The sequence below is a fragment of the Fonsecaea pedrosoi genome (genome assembly GCF_000835455.1).
Source record: "Fonsecaea pedrosoi CBS 271.37 unplaced genomic scaffold supercont1.1, whole genome shotgun sequence".
NCBI classification, from domain to species: domain Eukaryota; kingdom Fungi; phylum Ascomycota; class Eurotiomycetes; order Chaetothyriales; family Herpotrichiellaceae; genus Fonsecaea; species Fonsecaea pedrosoi.
The window spans coordinates 2,530,832-2,548,684 of NW_013550615.1; the positions used below are offsets into that span (position 1 = coordinate 2,530,832).

The following is a 17,853-nucleotide window of genomic DNA, read 5'->3' on the forward strand; positions in this document are numbered from 1 at the left end:
GCCGTACCACTATTTGGTCTTGGCAGCACGGCAGATTTTCTTGACTTCTTCCATCAATCATCATGCATTTTTCCGGAAAACACCGTCGGATCACTTCCATCCCTCCATCGTAAGACAACTTCACCACTTCAGTTCTGCAGATGACGTTCTCTGCTGCGAGACGCCGATCTGTCTTCCACCATTCCGGGATATCCTGTCACCTCTCCGCGCCCAAAACAATCGTTTGTCGATCCGTAGACTTCCCACTCCACAAATGCTCTAACACCTTCCCGAAATGCAATTTGTCCCACCAATCGCGATATTTGCAAACCTGGGGAATTCCTTGCTTTGAATGTGCCGAACCACCCCTCCGCGGAATGCAGGGAGTGAAAAGACGTTGCCTCAGAGCATCCAATATTAGGATGGCCGCAGTCATAAATGAGAAAAGGTAGGAAAAAAGCCGTTGGTCCTCCGTTCTTCTGCCACCGTCATCCAAGATGCTCGCGCCTTGCATCGTTGCTGTTCTGCTCATGGTAAAGGTGACTACGTGCACTATATCATTGTCAGTCGCCCCTCCGCAGAATGCTAGCAAGCCCCTTCTTGAGTCCTTCGTCTCGTACTCGATTGAGTTTTCATCTTTTCCGGATTTCGCAGGTAAGTTCTCTCGAAGCGGCGGGATGTCGTTACCAACCTTTGGCCAGGGAATATCAGCCATCCAAATAACTTTTCATACAACCTGTTGAAGAACTTGCGTGACCTCCAAGGAACTTATCCCATCGTCCGAGTTGGCGGGAACACAGAGTACGTCAATCGTAACTTCGACTGAATGGCTAATGCTAAAGGAACGGCCAGGGATTACGCCACTTTCAACGCTTCACAGAAAGCCGCCCTAATTGGCACTTTCAACTTCACAAGATCGAGAGACTACCCAACAACAATATCCATCGGCCCGAACTACTTCGACTCTTACTCTACTTGGCCAGGGGTTACGTATATCCATGGTTTCAACATGGGAAAGAATGGATCCATCGGCTATGAAACGTTGATAGGGACTGCTCCACTTGTTTGTAAGGCCCTGGGGACCACCAAGACTGCTTATTGGGAAGTGGGAAACGAGCCGGATCTTTACAAGACCAGTGCCCAAGGGCCAGTGAGACCAAGTTGGTGGAATGAGACGGATTACGTCCAAGAATGGCTCAACAAAACCCGCACTATCCGACAGCTGGTGCAGCAGAATTGTCCGGAGATCATCAGTCAGGGGAAGTTCAAATTCTACGCCCCTAATTTTGCGGGAACTTCAAATAGTTTGAACTTGATCACCACCTGGCAAGCAGGGTTGGACGCCGACAACAATATTGCTTTCATCGACAGCCACAAGTGAGTCATTGGGGAAAACCAGACTCACTCTTGCTGATGGCGTGCAGTTACATTGGTGGTGCGACTCAACCGGGTGTGACTCTCCAGGGCACCTTGATGAACCACACTTCGACCGTCTTGTCCGTTAGCAAACACCTGAACGAATCGAGCCTCCTGGCCTACACGGGGCTCCCATACATTCTGGGAGAGACAAACAGCCTGTACAATGAAGGGGCACCAGGCCTGTCCAACTCCTTCGGCGCGGCTCTGTGGGGCGTGGATTTCAACCTCTACTGCGCCGCAACCGGTATTGCTCGAGTTCACATGCACCAAGGCACCAATTATAGGTACGCTTCGTGGCAGCCGATCCCGACCGTCAACGAGAGCTTGGGCACAAAGGCACCGTACTATGGTAACATTATGGTAGCCACTTTTCTTGGGGATTTGACCAAAAACAGCGTCAGCATAAGTGACATCGAACTCGGGAATATACATCAAAATGCCTATGCGGCGTACGTCAATGGCCGGCTAGAGAGAATAGCCATCGTCCAAATGAATGCATACAATTACACGTCCAGTGGCACGCAGGAACCTCGGCCGTCTGAGACATTCAGCTTTCAACTGCCAACCACCAACACTGTGTCAACCGCGAGGGGAGCCAGCGTGCAGCGATTGATGGCAAACGGCAGCGACGCCATCACGGGTATCACTTTCGATGGCTGGTCATATAACCACGAACTTCAGCAGGGAAAGCCGGTAAAATTGAACAATGTCACTTCTGGAGAGGTGTTACAGATCGCGCAGGGCGGCATACTTACGGTTACTGTGCCATGGTCTAGTGCAGTGATATTGAATTTGCAGTGGTGATGTATCGGGCTTTGTATGTCTGTCAGAGTAAAATGCTGAGAGAGGACTCCGTTGCTTGCAGAACTGTTGCAGGGTGTAGCTCGAGACTGGCCGTCTACGAGTAGGTCCAAAGGGAGCCAAAGTTGCCTTGTTCGATGCTCCCTGATGATCACGAAGCCTCCATATTATGCCCAGATCTGGATATTACTGCTTCCTGGCTTTTCCCCGGGGGGTCTCGCGTGGACCTGAGACGCGCCAAACGGGGAGATCGGTAATGTTGAACGGCCTAGTTCGATGTACTCAGTGCCTTGTCAGTAGCTATTATGGCCCGTCAGCTCGAGAACAGCCGATACTTATCCTTCAACTCAATTAGCATCATGGCGGTAGTAAACATTCTTTCCTTCTCGGCCATGGCCCGCTGCATCACACCATCAGAGGTTTCGTTCATGTATAGTATGGACGCCGCCGCATTGGAGGATCTCGTAGGAGGCACCTTGAGAACGAGGGACGAAGGTTTTGTCGACTGCGCTGGTATTTCCTGTTGCTTCGGCCTTGGAAAGTAGTCACTGCCACAAGCAATGGAGGTAAGTTGTTCAATGACCTTACGTATGTTCAGTCATAGCTGATGTCACTGCAAAGGTCGGAAAATGCCAAAAGGGTCACTTGCTGACGCAGGCAATCTCGTTCTCCTGCATCTGGAAGCCTCACATCTGTCGAGCAAGAAGGATCCCACTGGCTTGACTGGACGTCTGACAGTCGTGATGCGAATTGACAGGCATCGGCTCCTAATTCAACATTTGATTGGCCCTAGTCATACTCAGGTCATCATCACGGAAAGAATGCGCCAATCCCATTACATACCCAGGACCGACATGATGACCTCCACCCCGTCGGCTCCGACTCCTGCAACCGCGGCAGCCGCCCAAACTTGGAAAGTTGGGGTGTCAGAAAAGAAGGACCTGGGCTTTGACCACAAACTCTGCCGTTGCGAATTGCGAGATGGAATATCGCAGAGGGCTCTCGGAGGAGTTGGGAATCAACTTGGACCGATCAACTCATGTTCGAGGCTACCTCCAGGTGCGCCCTCACCGAGACCGCGACAATCTGACAAAACTTCTCAGAAACATTGTGACACAAGAACTACGCCGATATTGTTTATTTCTTGGCTTCCCATGCCTCACGGCACCGCTTCTCAAGGTCCACAAATCCCCATGGGACCTGCTACCACGGTTCGGAAGCAGAACTCGTCTTGTGACCCGTGTCGGCGTTCGAAAAGACGATGCGCGTTCCCCGAAGGCGTCCATCCCGGGTCCCCAAACAGGTGTCTGAACTGCATGCACCTCGGGCACAATTGCACGTTTGATTTTGTCAATTCCCGACTCAATCAGAGGAAAAATAAAATTAAGCAACCAGCCTCATATGGACCGGAACAACCTATCGCCCCTGCCATCTCCAGACCCGAGAAGGAGAGCATTTTTCCTTCGGATCAGGGGTTTGTGGACTCCATTCCAGCCACAGGACACAATGGCTCGTGGAACGGGATTTCCTCTACCGGTGTTCTTGATGTTGATATGTTTATGGGAAATCTCGTGTCGGAGTGGACCAACCTGGACCGTCAGGTCTTTGCCACAGAGACTCCAGCTACAGAGCACTATCAAAGCAGCACCAGCAGTGGCGCACTATCACCAAGCACTCAAGACTCGAGGAGCCACTACCAGACGCCATACAGAGCACCCAATGACTTTTTAGCTCGAAGAAACTTGTCTCTGGGGCTTTGGCGGGGCAGTCCGATCCACCTCCTCAACTCCAGTGTTGAGACGCAGCGGATAAATCAGAATCTCCGTGAGGTCTACAATTCCATGATGGCCGGTATCGCAATACGGTATCTAGACTACAACTGTAATCTATTCGCTGGGTCATACAAATATTCATTCGATGCCGATCAATCAAATCCATCAACTTTGGACATCAATGGTGGTCAATCTGTGGGCGACATCCTGACGCCGTCGTGGAAGAAAGCTTCACTAGAAAACAATGGCTCTCGAATCCAGGCCAATATGGCTCCAGAGAGACTGGCAAGCCAAATTAACAAGGTTACCATGCTTGGAGTTGCACGATTTCTGGACAACTTTGGTGCTTTTTATGGCAATGTCGTGGATCAGAAAACACGCAATCAGCATGAGCACACCTTGATCGCGGTCCTGCAGGCGTTTGCTCTCCAATTTGCGCCATCTAGGCCGGCAGACGACCCATTGACACGGTTGTTCGAAGACACCCAGGGTGGCAACCAGTGCTCGCTATCAGACCCCAATCCTGGGGATCGAAGCACCAATAGTCAACACGTTTTCACCGCAGCATGGTTCAATGCTCACTCTCATCTGGTTTCGTCAAAGGAAACTCGATCCTTTGTAAGACTTTACTCAGTATTCCTCTTTCTGATGACCAGTGTACCACCGGAAGCAGCGTCCATTCCCTGCTATGAAGACACTCCGATTGGCCTGCTCGATAACGCTCTGCGCCAGATGGAGGAGCTACGGGATCTCGTGGAGGCCTATTGCAAAAATCTTAGCCGGCAGTCAATTTATCGTTTCCTACTTGAATCCTCTGTCGGTATTATCCGCTGGTATGGCTATCTGCGCGATACCATAGATTCCGTGCTTCATGAGCGACCGTGCATGTTGGAAGACGCGATGCCAAGGTCAAAAGGTAGGGATTACAACTCAACTTCACAGTTGTTGTGATGGTTAACGTTCCTCCAGAAACCCTCTTGGGTGGGCACTTGGCTCCAGAATGGCAGCAACCATCCGTATTCGATCAGGAAGTTCCCAAGCATTGCCAGAATGCGGCAGGGGATCTTTTTCGTGTCTTCAGAGGGACCATTAATCTCAGACAAGTCCTCTTGACTGGGGACGCTGCGAACAACGTACCCATGCTGAAGAGTGCGATTACCTTAGCAATGGCCATCAACGACGAATTTGCGTTGACCTATGGCTCATGGCTACGACAGTGCACTATCTCTCTGTATTTACTTTCAGAGAAGTCGAAACTGGCCTCAGGTGAATTATCTGCCTCCAAAGGACGTGACTCGATGCTGACTGTGAGCCAAATCAGCGTTTATGTTGTTGTTTTGGGGCTTAGGCGGTTTATTACTCGTAGAACAGCTCCATCAGGCTTCGAACCTACTACCTGCCGCGGAGAGACAGCCCGTCTTGGAAAAAGCACTGTCTTTTCAGCGAGATGCAGTCACATCTCTTCTCACAGTAGCACAACGAATTGTGGACGTATCGGCAACGGGCGAGTTTAAACTCATTAACAGTGTCCAGGCAAAGATGCACTTCATCTCACACCACGCAAACACGGCCTTGGTGGTCCTAGCCTTGTCAAAAGCAATAGAGCACACGATCGATCTGAATGTATCCGCCAGACAGCAAGGCGACCTGGTCTCGACGATGTTTCCCGACATGGATTCAGATTCGGAGTGGGTTGCGAGGATGAAACCTTTGCTTACGTGCTTGTTGACTCTCGACTCTACAGTGTCTGGAGCGATCACCGCGAGATCAGCGCTGCAGAGGCTGATGCAGCAGTATGGTGACATCTTGATGGATTGCTGGTCACAGGAAGACGTGGGCGAACATACATGATGATCGTTTCGGGGGAACCACTGAAACTCTCCGGTAATCGGGTGGCTCGAAACACTCGACATGGAGGCAGTTTCTCACAGCACAGCTCACTCGGCCAAGAACAGTGTGCCATTAACGTACCCAACACCCCCAGCGAGAGGCCGCCAGCTGAGCGGCAGCACTGATACCTCGATCTGACGTCGAACATCTAGCTACAGTCCTGCGGCTCCGATGTTAGCCGTACCGAGCCTTGTGCTTGTGGACCCTGAACCGCCGGTGGTGGCCTCATCCTGAATCCATCTCTTCATCTGATGCCCACACATGCTTGATAGCCAGCCACGATCAGGGGAACCTTGCAACTTGACAGCTCGAATGTCAGACAGGCGATCATATATCTTCAGCTACTTCCCTGGCTTGTCGTACTCACTATCCTCATAGTCCACATTCTTCGATCTACACACGACGCTGCACCGAAACAATCTGATCTAAGAACTTCAACATGCCCCTGAAATCAAGATGGGAGTTGACGCCGCCGACATTGTCGGTTCCGACGTTCATGTTTGGTTCTTCGTCCTCCAGCCTCAACTCGACTGACAAAATTATCATTGATGCAAAACGCCCCAACAGCCACTTTCTCACTCTTCATACCTATCGCGAATGGTCCAAGAGATTTGCTACGGGGGTTCAGTCTATAGGACTTGAAAACGCCGATCGAGTGCTCCTATTCTCCCCGAATAGCATCTTCTATCCGGTTGTTGTCATGGGTGCTTTGATGGCCGGTGCCATCTACAACAGTGCAAATCCAGCCTATACGGCGCGTGAGCTTGCACACCAGCTCAAAGACTCGGATCCTCGAATCGTCCTCGCTGCGGAGAGTTGCATAGACCGAGCTCTGGAAGCCGCTGATTTGATTGGCTTTGACAAGAAACGCATCTTTCTGTTCTCTGAGGTGTCTATCGACCCTACGAAAGAACAATCATTCACCAGTACAAAAGTCCAGCATTGGAGTAGATTGCTTGCAAAACCCGAAATTGGTCGAACATTTGTCTGGGAAGAGCGTAACACCGAGACGTTCTCGGAGCGCACTGCAATCCTCATATATTCCTCAGGCACCACCGGCCTCCCAAAGGGCGTTGAGTTATCTCATCGCAGTCTCATCGCGAATATGCTTCAGCTCAAAGCGATTCAAATGTCTGACCCCACCGTTACTGCTCGGCGGACTCTTTGTGCGGTCCCAATGTACCACGCACTCGGGCTGTGCTACTATACCTTCACGGCGCCCAAATGGGGTCTCGAGACGTACTTGATGGAGCGATTTAACTTGGCAGACTTTTTGGATCACATTCACACGTTCAAAATCACGGAACTGGTTTTAGTGCCTCCGATGCTGGTAGCGATGGCGAAGCATCCATCGGTTCGAGATGGCACCTGCGACATCAGCAGTGTCAGAAAAGTGGCAGCAGGTGCGGCGCCAATCGGGATGGAAGTAACACAACAATTCGAAGAGCTTTGGAATGGTAGAGTAAAAGTGCGGCAGGCATGGGGGATGTCAGAGTAAGTGGTGGGGTTTGCAGGTAACACATACCTTTGCTGACGGGATTGTCACCAGGACCCCAGCAATCACTTTATGCTGGGACGAACGTGAGAGCTCGGGTCCGTCGTCGATATCAATTGGCGAGTTGGTTCCTGGTGCAGAAGCAATGGTGGTCAAGGAGAACGGCGAGGAAGAAACGCGGCCAGGCGAGACAGGAGAGTTCTGGATACGCTCTCCGAACGCGATGAAGGGATATTGGCGCAATCCAAAAGCTACTGCCGAGACTATCAGCAACGGTTGGCTCAAGACTGGCGACATTGCATATCGAGACGAGACTGGAAAGTGGTACATGGTTGATCGGAAGAAGGTGAGTCGCATGAAACTCTCCGATGGTTGTTGTGTTTGCCAGTCTATTAACTTGGACCAGGAGTTGATCAAAGTCAAGGGTGTCGCAGTGGCACCAGCAGAGCTCGAAGCTCTTCTTCTCGAACATCACGAGATTGTGGACGCTGCGGTGATTGGCATCAAGACGTATGTCGATAAGCGCGTATATGTTTAATTTTATGTGCTGATGCTAGTCTCTCAGGGCGACGGATGATGAGCAACCACGCGCATACGTTGTGCTGGCACCAGGCTCGCGGCTTACTGAGAAGGATATCGTGGATTTTGTCAAGGCTCGTGTATCGACAATCAAACACCTGACAGGAGGTGCGGCCTTTGTTGATGCAATTCCCAAAAACCCGGTGAGTGAAGCAAACTGTACATCCGTCACATTGGTTTTATGTCATTACAGTTACTGACCTCTCTTCCAGTCGGGAAAGATATTGCGGCGGCAGCTGAGAGAGATCGCTGCGAAGGAGACGGGGTCGAAAATGTAGCCACTTCATAGTGAGGAAAAACATACAGAGGTCAGCGAACAATGAACGGCAGATCTCTCGTTAAACTACACACAACCTAGGCATTGAAGGCAGTTGCAAAATCACAGATGCGGCCCGCCTGGCGCCCCAAGGCCCAGAAATCTCATCACCTGTCCGAGATGATCAAATCCCCAAAAGAACTCCTCCTGTCCTTCTCCATCTACAGCCTTGATCCAGGGAAGCCCCGGAGATCCACTAGCGATGGCGGCTTCGGTGTTCTGTTTGAGGAGCGACTTGACTTCCGCAGTCGTGCTCTGTCGAACGAGTTATTCGGCATCCTTTGTCATGTCACAGAGCTGGCTTTGCATACCCTATTGAGGATCTTTGCGGCGACATCCTTGCCGACTACCTGAGTGATAATGGATGCGTGCACGTCGGGCAGTTGAACTCCCTTTTTCTCACACCAAAATGCATGATACACGGCGCTTAGCACATCTGGGTATCGATTGGGGCATTCGAGGGAACATGCCACCAGGGCCCTCTGTACCTGTTTGAAGTATTAGTGCGTGGTGCTGGTCGTCAGCGAAGGATCGATAGCCAGTCACCTTCAACGTGGTAACGTCGAATGGGTAGTTCGCCGGTAAGCCTGGGTTCCAAGGGATATCGAATTCTCGACACCATCTGGCGACGTCTGTGTGCAACCATTTCACCTTGTCTGAGTCCACGTCAGGATCAGGCCACGCAGATACCGGAGCGGGAATAAGGACAGGGGATTGACAGCCACATACTGGGACTGCTCCAGGGGGGCTTTAATCCGACGGCATCTATATATGCCACAAGCAACACGGGGGTATATGTCACGTCGCAAGGTTTGAAGACCGGGGAATTCTGGAAAAGTCATGTTTAGTTTCAGCAAAGATTGTTCTCCATACGTCTCCCTCCCTCACAGGGCTTTACGGAGGGATCAAGTACCAACCTTGATGAGGTAAAAGGCCAAATATGAGTATGGGCTATGTAGGTCGAAATATAGCGTCAGCTTGGGCCTCGCCATTGCTCCCCGAAGCATAATCACTGTGTGGAATCAAGTAGCGAGCCTTGTGGGAATATCTTGTCCTAATATCATAATGAGGCTTACCGGGTTCTGGCCCAAGTGGGTTTCCGCTTTCCGCACGACTGATACTAATACCGAGGTCGAGCAGCATCCGTCCAACGGCTCCGCGTCGCCTCCGCGTCGTCATCGTCTAGTGCTGGTTACCACCTCCGTGTACGTGCTAACGAGCATTCCACCCCATAATTACCTTGAAAGCGAACAGAACCCCTGATTATTGGGCTCCAATTGCGCGCGATCCTTTTTCCTGCGTCGTAGGTACGGAGACAGGAAAACTACTCCACCGCCCGAGGGACGCATCACACCCCCGCGCCCTGGATGGCCACCGAGCTCGAGACAACGCATGCAAAGTACGTCAGCTTCCTCCCAGAGACCGTGGGTGAGAGCGATGGATCGGAGCGCGAGTCTCTACTGGCCATCGACCCTGCTGGATTCCTCATACGACACCCGCCAAAGCCACATGAGCTCGATGCCGATCTCACGGACGAATCCCAGCTTTTCCAGACTATCCATATGGGCGCTGCGGTGGTAGATGAGGGCAAGTGGAAGCTGGTAGTGGACGGCTTGGTCGAGCGACCGTTCTCCGTGTCCCTTGCGCAACTGAAAAGCATGCCATCTTCCACTGTCACCGCCTTCCATGAATGCTACGGCAGTCCCATTGCTCCTCCGATCCACGCGTTATGGAGGATTGGGAACGTCAAATGGACTGGTGTCAGGCTGGCGGATATGCTCAAACTGGCCGGGCCCAAGCCTAACGCAAGATTCGTGTGGTCGCAAGGACTGGAGTCCGGCTCATTTGCCGGGGTTTCCGCGGATCGGTACGAAAAGGATCTTCCCCTGGAGAAGGCGCTGCGCTGCGAGGTTCTGATTGCCTATGAAATGAACGGCGAACCACTAGGCAAGAATCGAGGCGGACCGGTGAGAATGGTGGTACCAGGGTATTTTGGCACCAATAGCACAAAATGGTTGTGTCGGCTCTCACTACAAGACCATCGCGCCGTGGGGCCGTTCACCACGACATTTTATAATGAGATCGACCCGACCGACCCGCAGGGACAGAAGACACGACCCGTGTGGGTGGTTGAGCCCAATTCCATGATCGTTAGGCCTGAGCCCGGGGCAGTGTTGCGAGGACCAGACATTGAAATCCGAGGCCGTGCATGGGGGTGCGAGGAGATCAGCCGGGTTGATGTCAGCGTCGACGGCGGTGAGTGCTGGCTACCACAGACAGATGTCACATTGGCAGCACGGAATGAATTTGAATGGCAATCATTCCAGGCAAAGGTCTCAATACCCAACCCTGGAAAGTACAAGCTGATGGCGAGAGCGACGGACGCGGCCGGCATTTCTCAGCCCATAATGGGAAGAAGAAATCATGTGCACACGGTCGAGATTGAGATTGTCTGATTAGTTGCGCTCTTTCAATCCAATCACTTGGACAAACACAAGCTAGAGGGGAGAAAATGGGAAGGGGTCAGCCTTGCGCTTTGCTGTGATACGAGCCTTGCTGCCTCGGCGCGGACATTATATCGGCTGACCTTCCCTTGACCAGCTGGCTCACTTTCAGCCTCATCATTCTCACTTTGTGACTTTCTCCCCGCAGCCTACCTTACTTGGTGCTTGCCTACCTGTGTCTGCGTCCAGCGCCGCATTGTCGACGGATTGCGGTGACTGAGGAAGTCAAGATGTACCACTGCAGTTTCGCGACGCCTCTTCGATGATGCCAGGCCATCAGCAGGCTCCGCAAGTTTCCGTCGCAAATGAGGACAGCCATGGCGAACGGCACGAGAGTGTCGAGACGCAACCACGCACCAATGGCTTGAAGCCGAAAGCTTGCAACAATTGCAGACAGCAAAAGGTGGGCGCCCGCGTTTTGTGCCTTTCCGAGACCACTAACTAACCTCTCCAGCTGAGGTGCGAGTTGACCAAGCTCGACACTCCGTCATCCAATGCATGTTCGCGTTGTCAAAGGCTGGAGCTTGAGTGCCGAGTAGATGATACGTTCAAGAGGACGAGGAAGCGGAAGTAAGACTGGCAAGAGAGGGACTTTATAACGGTCAATCACTAACCCTCGTCCTCCTGGCAGGGTATCCACCGAGTTGGAAGAAGAAATAAACAAGCTTAAGCGCCAATTGTCTGTCTATGAAGGCGCAGGTCTCCGGGATGTGACTGTTCCCGCTGTCAGAGACCCTGCAGCGCGGACTCTTGCCGAGGGTGACGGTCCTCCTGCTGCTAGAGATAGACAGGCTTCCAGAGACCTACCGGACCCTTTGACGAACCGAATATTCTCGACCACCGTCCCTGGTGGTATATCGCCAGACTCTCCCGATGGAACGTGCCTGCCAGGAACAACCACAATCCCCCAAAACAGTTTGCTCGAGAGTGGCTCCACTGGCAAGGGAAAGGTGGCTGCGTCGCGGACTTTACGCGATATTGAGCTCCCAGCGGATGTGATTAATGACCTGTTCCGCATGTATGTCTCTTTTGCTGCTTCAGGACCATGGACTAATACCCGTCACCCTCCCAAGATATTTCTCGCAATACCATGCATATCTACCATTTCTTGACCCTGGGGTTTCTCCCACTCAATACTACGATAATTCGACTCTTCTCTTCTGGTCCATAATTTCTGTTGCCTCTCGTCGGTACCTGATAGACCCCACCCTCTTGACGAGGCTCGCTCGAGCAGTGACAGATCTTTTGTGGAAGTCTCTGCAGATAGTTCCACAGTCCTTGGGTGTTGTCCAGAGCTTGGTCCTTTTATGCACCTGGCCGTTTCCGACGAGCAGCAGCACCACCGACCCGACTTACATGCTCTCTGGGATGATAATACAGCTTAGCATCCAGATGGGCCTCCATCGTCCCCGGAGCCCGCTTGATTTCACAAAGTTCCGCGTCAAGCTCAGTCCTCGCGATATCGAGGACCGACGAAGGACTTGGATTGCTGGCAATGTTGTCACGCAGAGGTATGTCATGGGCGTTGACGTATCCTGATGAGGAGCGGCTGATGATGTGTCGTAGCATAAGCTTCGGTGTTGGACTCCCAACTCCGGCGCAGCTTTGTGACTGGTCGATCCTCGCGTCCTCGCTCGACGGCTCGCGGATAGATGAAGATTTGCACGCTCAGCTGAAATGTGCCTTGACGTGTAATAGGATATCTCAAGCACTGACCTCGAGTGTTTCCGACTCTGCTGGGCTGTTACCGACTCGGGAGCGGATTCCTCTCTACACGATTCTGAAGCAGGAGATTGTCGACCTGGAGAACAGCAGGGAGTGGACTCGAGGTGAGCACATACATGACTGGTTGTTGCCCGTGAATCAACACACTAAGCCTGCTGACTGTGCGTTCAGCGACTACTGCATTCTATCTCCACATCGTCAAGCTTCACCTTCACGCGTTTTGCCTGCTCGACGATCCTTCAGCTTCGGGCTATCTAGAGCGGATCGTAACGCTCTACTCGGCCGCGACCGCCATGATCGAGCACGTTCGCGACCTGGACAGCCAATCTCGGGATTTCTTACAATTCTGCCCTGTATTTTACTACGAAGTCCTCCTCTGCGCCGCCTTGGTTTTACTCAAGGTCGTAAAGAACGATTACTTTGCTGCGATAATTGATGTCGATTCGGGCAAAAAGCTCATCACTTTTTCAGTTTCAGCACTGAGGAAAATGTCCGTGGCCAATAATGACCTCCCCGGGAGACTGAGCGATGTACTCGCCTATCTCTGGACGCACCCGAATCCGTCTATCCTGGGCGGAAGCGGGGTGGACAGACTTCAGTTGGAAGTCAGAAGTCGAATGAGCATGAGCGTCGTATACGACTCATTGTGGAGGTGGCGGGAGCAATTTCGGACCGAAGTCGAAGGCGCCGAGTCGCAAGATCTCAACAACGGTAATGTTACCACCTCTGATTGGAAGAATTCAAAGGCTGATTCCGCACAGATGCGACTGCAACTGCCGGCGTCAATGAGGGCTTTGACAGCGCATTCGACCTGACCGAGCTGAATGGCATCTACTGGGAAGATCTCCAACTGGACTGGTTCTCGTGAGCATCGTATTACTATGAGTCAGCGGACGAAGTCGGCCGTCTAGTGCTTTCATACAAGTCTCGAGCACAGCGAACTTTGAAGGCCTATGATCGAATGCATTTGCTGAACGCCTGGTGTTCATCCGAAGATATTCCCGCAGGGCCACCTTCCCTAGCGGCTAGGTATATTGGTTACATGGATTGCAAGCTGCTGATGCTCCACGAGGTAGGTTACTTCAAAGTGGCGAATTGTTTACATTTCTGGTCTATTTATTTACCTAACTCCGGACAGATGCCACTGATCAATCTGATCTTGGACACAACATCATTCCAGCTATGCCATGCATGATTTTTTCTCTGCATCAAATGGAGCGTTACCAGGAACAGCCACGGAAAAGATAACAACGCCACTAAACCTTGCTATACAAGCTGCCGCCTGCCGCCGCGTCGATTGCTGTGGCTCGTTCCAGGCCCACGGTGGAAAACAGTTTCTTTGGGGTGAAATCAGGAGGCACTCCGGTGCGACCAGTCTTTTTGAAATTTTGAAAGTTCTCACGTATAGCATAATACGCGGGTGCCAGCGCGAGGAACGGGGTGATCATGATGCGAAATCCGAGCTTCTGTGCTTCCTCGGCCGTCCACGACGGTGTAGCGGCGTGGTCGACCATGTTTAGCAGGACAGGGGTGGGCGCCAGGACCTGACATATTATCCTCGCCTCCTCGTCTGAGGTGATACCTTCAAGGAACGCGACGTCGGCTCCGGCGTTGATGGCAGCCTTGAGCCGGCGGGTCGCCTCGTCAAAACCATGCGTTTGCAGGGCATCGGTTCGAGCAATGATGACAATGTCGGAGCCGATCCTCTCCCGTGCCTGGGCCGCAGCGGCGATGCGTTGCGCAAAGATGTCGACGCTGACGACCTCCTTGCCCGCAAGATGACCACAGCGCTTCGTCTGGATCTGGTCCTCGATGTGCAACCCCGCGACGCCGGAGCGATGATACTGCTCGATCGTGCGAGCGACGTTGTTGGGACCGCCGTACCCGGTGTCGGCGTCGGCGATGAGAGGGACGGTCGGGTCGAGGTTCGCCAGCATTTCGGCGTGCTCGCGCATGTCGTTGAGGGTCGCGAGACCCAGGTCGGGTTGTCCGAGTCTTGAGGCACAGGTTCCCGCTCCAGTCTGGATTTTCACAGAAGTTAGCTACAGCGATAGCAATAGCAATAACGACGTGGAAGTTCCTCTCAAGTAAAGTCCTGGGTGTGGTGTCCATACATACCATGTAGAGACAATCAAATCCGACCTCAAGCGCAATCCTCGCGCTGAACCCGTCATACACTCCAGGAGCCATGACTATATCGCGACCAGGCTGTAGCAATTGTCGCAGTCGACAACCTGGCGTCAGGGGCGACTGTCCTCCAGTGGTATGTCCGTTCATCGTGGCGTCCGTACTCTCTGTCGCGTTGGGAATTTATTGAATCCGGGTACAAAAAAGCAAGCAAGCAAGGGAGTAAGTAAGTAAGTACTTGCTTTGCTTGTTATTCCGAATTGCAAAAGAAATAGTAGTTGGTATTCAGTTGCAGCAGTCCAAGTTAAGTACTCTCAGCTGCGACTCTTTTTCTTCGTGAAGGGAGGTGTTTGTCCGTGTTTATACGAATCCCGAATGCACGGCTTTTTTTTTTGGTGGACAAGACTCGAAGTTTATCCCTTTTTGTATTTATACGTAACTAGTGTAGATACACTGTCTGCAGAATGACAATGAAAAGGTCACACGGTATATAGTGTGTACCTAGTAGCGTGTAGTGCGTACGGTATTCAAGCCCCCCCCCTCCCTCACCTATCCGCCCTCTCTTTGTTCTACCGAGTTACTTCCCTTCGGAAGCAATCAGCTTGGGTTGGGGAGAGCGAGATCGCAAATACCGTTGCACGGCCACTCTTTTTCTGTTTGCCTCCCCCTTCCTTCTATTAGAGTTTACAGAACCTCCGCATCGGAGACAGAGTGGCAGGCACGGCAGGCTGGCAGCCTCTTTGTGGTGGGGGAGGGGGGGGGGGGGGAATGGCGGGGACCGCCGATCGGAGAGGCCGAGTTCGGGCCCCATATGAATTCATTCATCTCACCAAGTCCGACAGTACAATATCCTAATCCTCAGATGGGGAACCAAGTTGGTGGTCAAAGCGCCATCCTTTTGCTTAGCTACTGGCATTAGCTAGCTATGTTCAAAAGCAAAAGTGAGGTCTTCCAAGTTCTGTATGTCCACGCCACGCTAGACCATGCCACGCCACAATGATGTTTGAATAAAGAGTGTCTGGAGTCTGGACATGTACTCGACACCTGGTACTACAGCTGCAAATAAACGCCTTCTGGAAGATGCACCTACGCCCGAGATACAGTCCCCGTCTTCCTTCAAAAGGAATTAGTAGTGGCCAAGTAGTCTCGATGGAGGTTTGGATGATTAGCTGTTCCTGTAACCCTCCGCTAACGCTCTTTCCGTCGGCAAGGCTGACTGTAATACAGCTCCCAGGCGTGAGGCTTCGCAGCACTACAGCATTTATACTACTCAGTATCTTCATCCTTAAATCCAGTCATACCTGCTGTCTAGGCAAAATGAAGGCAAGAACGCGAGACCCAGTGACCCTCTCGCGGTCAAAGAATAGCAGCCTTCTTGGCCCTGAACCGACGCCGGTTTCTGGTCTGGCCAACGTACCTAGCAAATACCAATGCGTGCCTAACCCAAGCCTTATTCTATAAACTTTGTTTGTGTCTGCAAAGGCAAGGAGGCTGTTACGGTTTCCACTGGGACCTGTCATGGTCCAAGTTTTGGCAGAGCGATATCAAGTTTCCACCATGGCCTCCTCGGTCGGTGAGTCATGAGTTCTAGCACTGACTACTACTTGCTCGGAAAGACGATGGCCTCGGGATCAGCCACCCATCCTCATGGCGGACAATAACATCGCAACCACAGCAATCATCTGTTCCAGGCAGAATCCCAGGTACTTCGAATGTAGAGGGGAGCTATTAACTGTTATATGTTGCTGTAAACGTTCTCGGCACCAGCCTTCCCAGTAAGCTGACTAATACGCAAAGGTTCGCCATTCCATCCACGCAAACTTACCCACTACTTGGCCTTTTTTTCACAGGTAATTATATAATCATCGCACAAATTTCTTACCACAAATCAGCGTCGTCTTAGCTCAGGTGCGTTTTCAGCCTTCACTACACGGCGATGTTCATCAAAACTAACCCGAGGAAAATAGTTGGGAGAGCGTCGTAAGTGACTACTGCCGCGTCAACACTTGGACACAGAGACAGAAAACTAACTCTCAACAGAGACTGAAGTTCCAACTTGCGGTCATTAAATCTGAAGGTCGTGTGTTCAATCCACACAGACGACATTCCCCTTTTTTTTTTTTCCCTGAATAGTGGTACTGTCGGTCTCAAAACCGGCATACCCAAAAACTTTGCCCTCGGCTTTTAATCAGCATTCTAAGTGGATTCTCTAGTGCTGCGTCATACCACTGTCGGTTAACGTGATTCTGCGTGTAGAGCCAATCAGCTGAGTGCGGGGAATGACTTCCTTCCCCTGCACAAGCTCTGTTTTTGGTCATTTCACGCGTAATTACACGTTAGTCAGGCCGCACTAGTGTCATGAACGCCAAGAAACGGAGGCTTATTTATCCGACACGGAGGATAGGACTATACTATCTGTAGGAAGCACACTTACCCTCCTTCAAGCTTCGTGTCGTGTTACGACTTATACGTCAAGGAATACTGTAATCTAGTGAAATACATTGATATCGTGTGGCTCTGCCTGTCTCCAGAGTCCATTCCTAATAACTAGTCCGGATGGCGGTAGAGGATAGCTTTCTACTCCGTACATTTGGGATGTTCGGCACGCTTCTCGAATCATGATTACAAATTAATTCAGGCAAGTATGTACGAAAGTGATTCCCCAGACCTCTTCCTACCAAAGTTACTAGGAAATAATGTTGAATGTTGAATGATGAATGGATTTTTCAAATGTGAGGCTATTATGATATGAATCAATGCCGAATTTCGGAACTTATACATCTTTAAATGGAGGTATCAGACGTGCTGATTCCTCCCTCGCAGGTAAATCTGCACCAGCCACAGAACAAGCCCGCATATTGCTACGAAGAACAGCCTTTGCCACAGCAAAGTTGGGCGCGGAGAAACATGAGACCATTGCGTCCCTTGAGTCCGAAATGGAAACCATATCTTAGGTGATGTCGCTTCTGTACCTGGAGAAACCGTGGCTGGAGCAGCTTCGGGCGAAACACTGTCATGACTCTTCACTGGTGGTAGCGTCCGCGTCAGCATCTCTGTCGTCATTATCTCCAGAGTCGACGGGAGGTCTAGGGATGACATTTGCTCCTGCCTTACGAAGCATGTTTGCGACACCGTGACGATTTCTATGTAAGGCAGCTCGGAGTGCGTTACCGTACTTGCCGCCCTGAGCGTTAACGTCGGCGCCCGCCTCGAGTAGCCGCTCTACGATCTGCTGGTCTCCGCTCC

General features: G+C 51.7%; 8 protein-coding genes across 8 annotated transcripts in view; 5 read left to right on the forward strand and 3 right to left on the reverse strand.

Annotated features, from left to right (window-relative positions):
* Positions 1-476: 476 nt before the first annotated feature.
* On the forward strand, positions 477-2,202 carry Z517_00922 (uncharacterized protein; the record flags this gene model as incomplete). Its single annotated transcript, XM_013433884.1, has 4 exons — positions 477-633; positions 681-780; positions 832-1,356; positions 1,404-2,202. 4 exons carry the CDS (start codon positions 477-479, stop codon positions 2,200-2,202), a joined length of 1,581 nt encoding a protein of 526 aa, XP_013289338.1.
* A 1,151-nt stretch (positions 2,203-3,353) lies between these two features.
* Positions 3,354-5,822, forward strand: Z517_00923 (uncharacterized protein; the record flags this gene model as incomplete). The annotated part of the gene is made up of 3 exons (XM_013433885.1): positions 3,354-4,887; positions 4,941-5,237; positions 5,293-5,822. 3 exons carry the CDS (start codon positions 3,354-3,356, stop codon positions 5,820-5,822), a joined length of 2,361 nt encoding a protein of 786 aa, XP_013289339.1.
* Positions 5,823-6,300: 478 nt separating this feature from the next.
* On the forward strand, positions 6,301-8,213 carry Z517_00924 (uncharacterized protein; the record flags this gene model as incomplete). Its single annotated transcript, XM_013433886.1, has 5 exons — positions 6,301-7,355; positions 7,411-7,702; positions 7,763-7,866; positions 7,922-8,078; positions 8,148-8,213. 5 exons carry the CDS (start codon positions 6,301-6,303, stop codon positions 8,211-8,213), a joined length of 1,674 nt encoding a protein of 557 aa, XP_013289340.1.
* Positions 8,214-8,314: 101 nt separating this feature from the next.
* Z517_00925 (uncharacterized protein) lies at positions 8,315-9,430 on the reverse strand (the record flags this gene model as incomplete). The annotated part of the gene is made up of 6 exons (XM_013433887.1): positions 8,315-8,506; positions 8,563-8,739; positions 8,798-8,907; positions 8,981-9,080; positions 9,169-9,263; positions 9,328-9,430. The coding sequence occupies 6 exons, from the start codon at positions 9,428-9,430 to the stop codon at positions 8,315-8,317; spliced, it is 777 nt and encodes a 258-aa protein (XP_013289341.1).
* Positions 9,431-9,618: 188 nt separating this feature from the next.
* Positions 9,619-10,707, forward strand: Z517_00926 (uncharacterized protein; the record flags this gene model as incomplete). The annotated part of the gene is made up of 1 exon (XM_013433888.1): positions 9,619-10,707. One exon carries the CDS (start codon positions 9,619-9,621, stop codon positions 10,705-10,707), a length of 1,089 nt encoding a protein of 362 aa, XP_013289342.1.
* A 313-nt stretch (positions 10,708-11,020) lies between these two features.
* Z517_00927 (uncharacterized protein) lies at positions 11,021-13,348 on the forward strand (the record flags this gene model as incomplete). The annotated part of the gene is made up of 7 exons (XM_013433889.1): positions 11,021-11,158; positions 11,210-11,325; positions 11,387-11,773; positions 11,829-12,266; positions 12,322-12,584; positions 12,652-13,191; positions 13,242-13,348. 7 exons carry the CDS (start codon positions 11,021-11,023, stop codon positions 13,346-13,348), a joined length of 1,989 nt encoding a protein of 662 aa, XP_013289343.1.
* A 388-nt stretch (positions 13,349-13,736) lies between these two features.
* On the reverse strand, positions 13,737-14,757 carry Z517_00928 (uncharacterized protein; the record flags this gene model as incomplete). Its single annotated transcript, XM_013433890.1, has 2 exons — positions 13,737-14,501; positions 14,599-14,757. 2 exons carry the CDS (start codon positions 14,755-14,757, stop codon positions 13,737-13,739), a joined length of 924 nt encoding a protein of 307 aa, XP_013289344.1.
* Positions 14,758-17,620: 2,863 nt separating this feature from the next.
* The window catches only part of Z517_00929 (uncharacterized protein), a gene marked incomplete at both ends in the record, with an annotated part of 2,495 nt that continues 2,262 nt past the window's right edge, over positions 17,621-17,853 (reverse strand). Inside the window, one exon of the mRNA XM_013433891.1 lies at positions 17,621-17,827. Coding sequence (XP_013289345.1) covers positions 17,621-17,827 — 207 coding nt within the window. The remainder of the gene's footprint in view (positions 17,828-17,853) is intronic.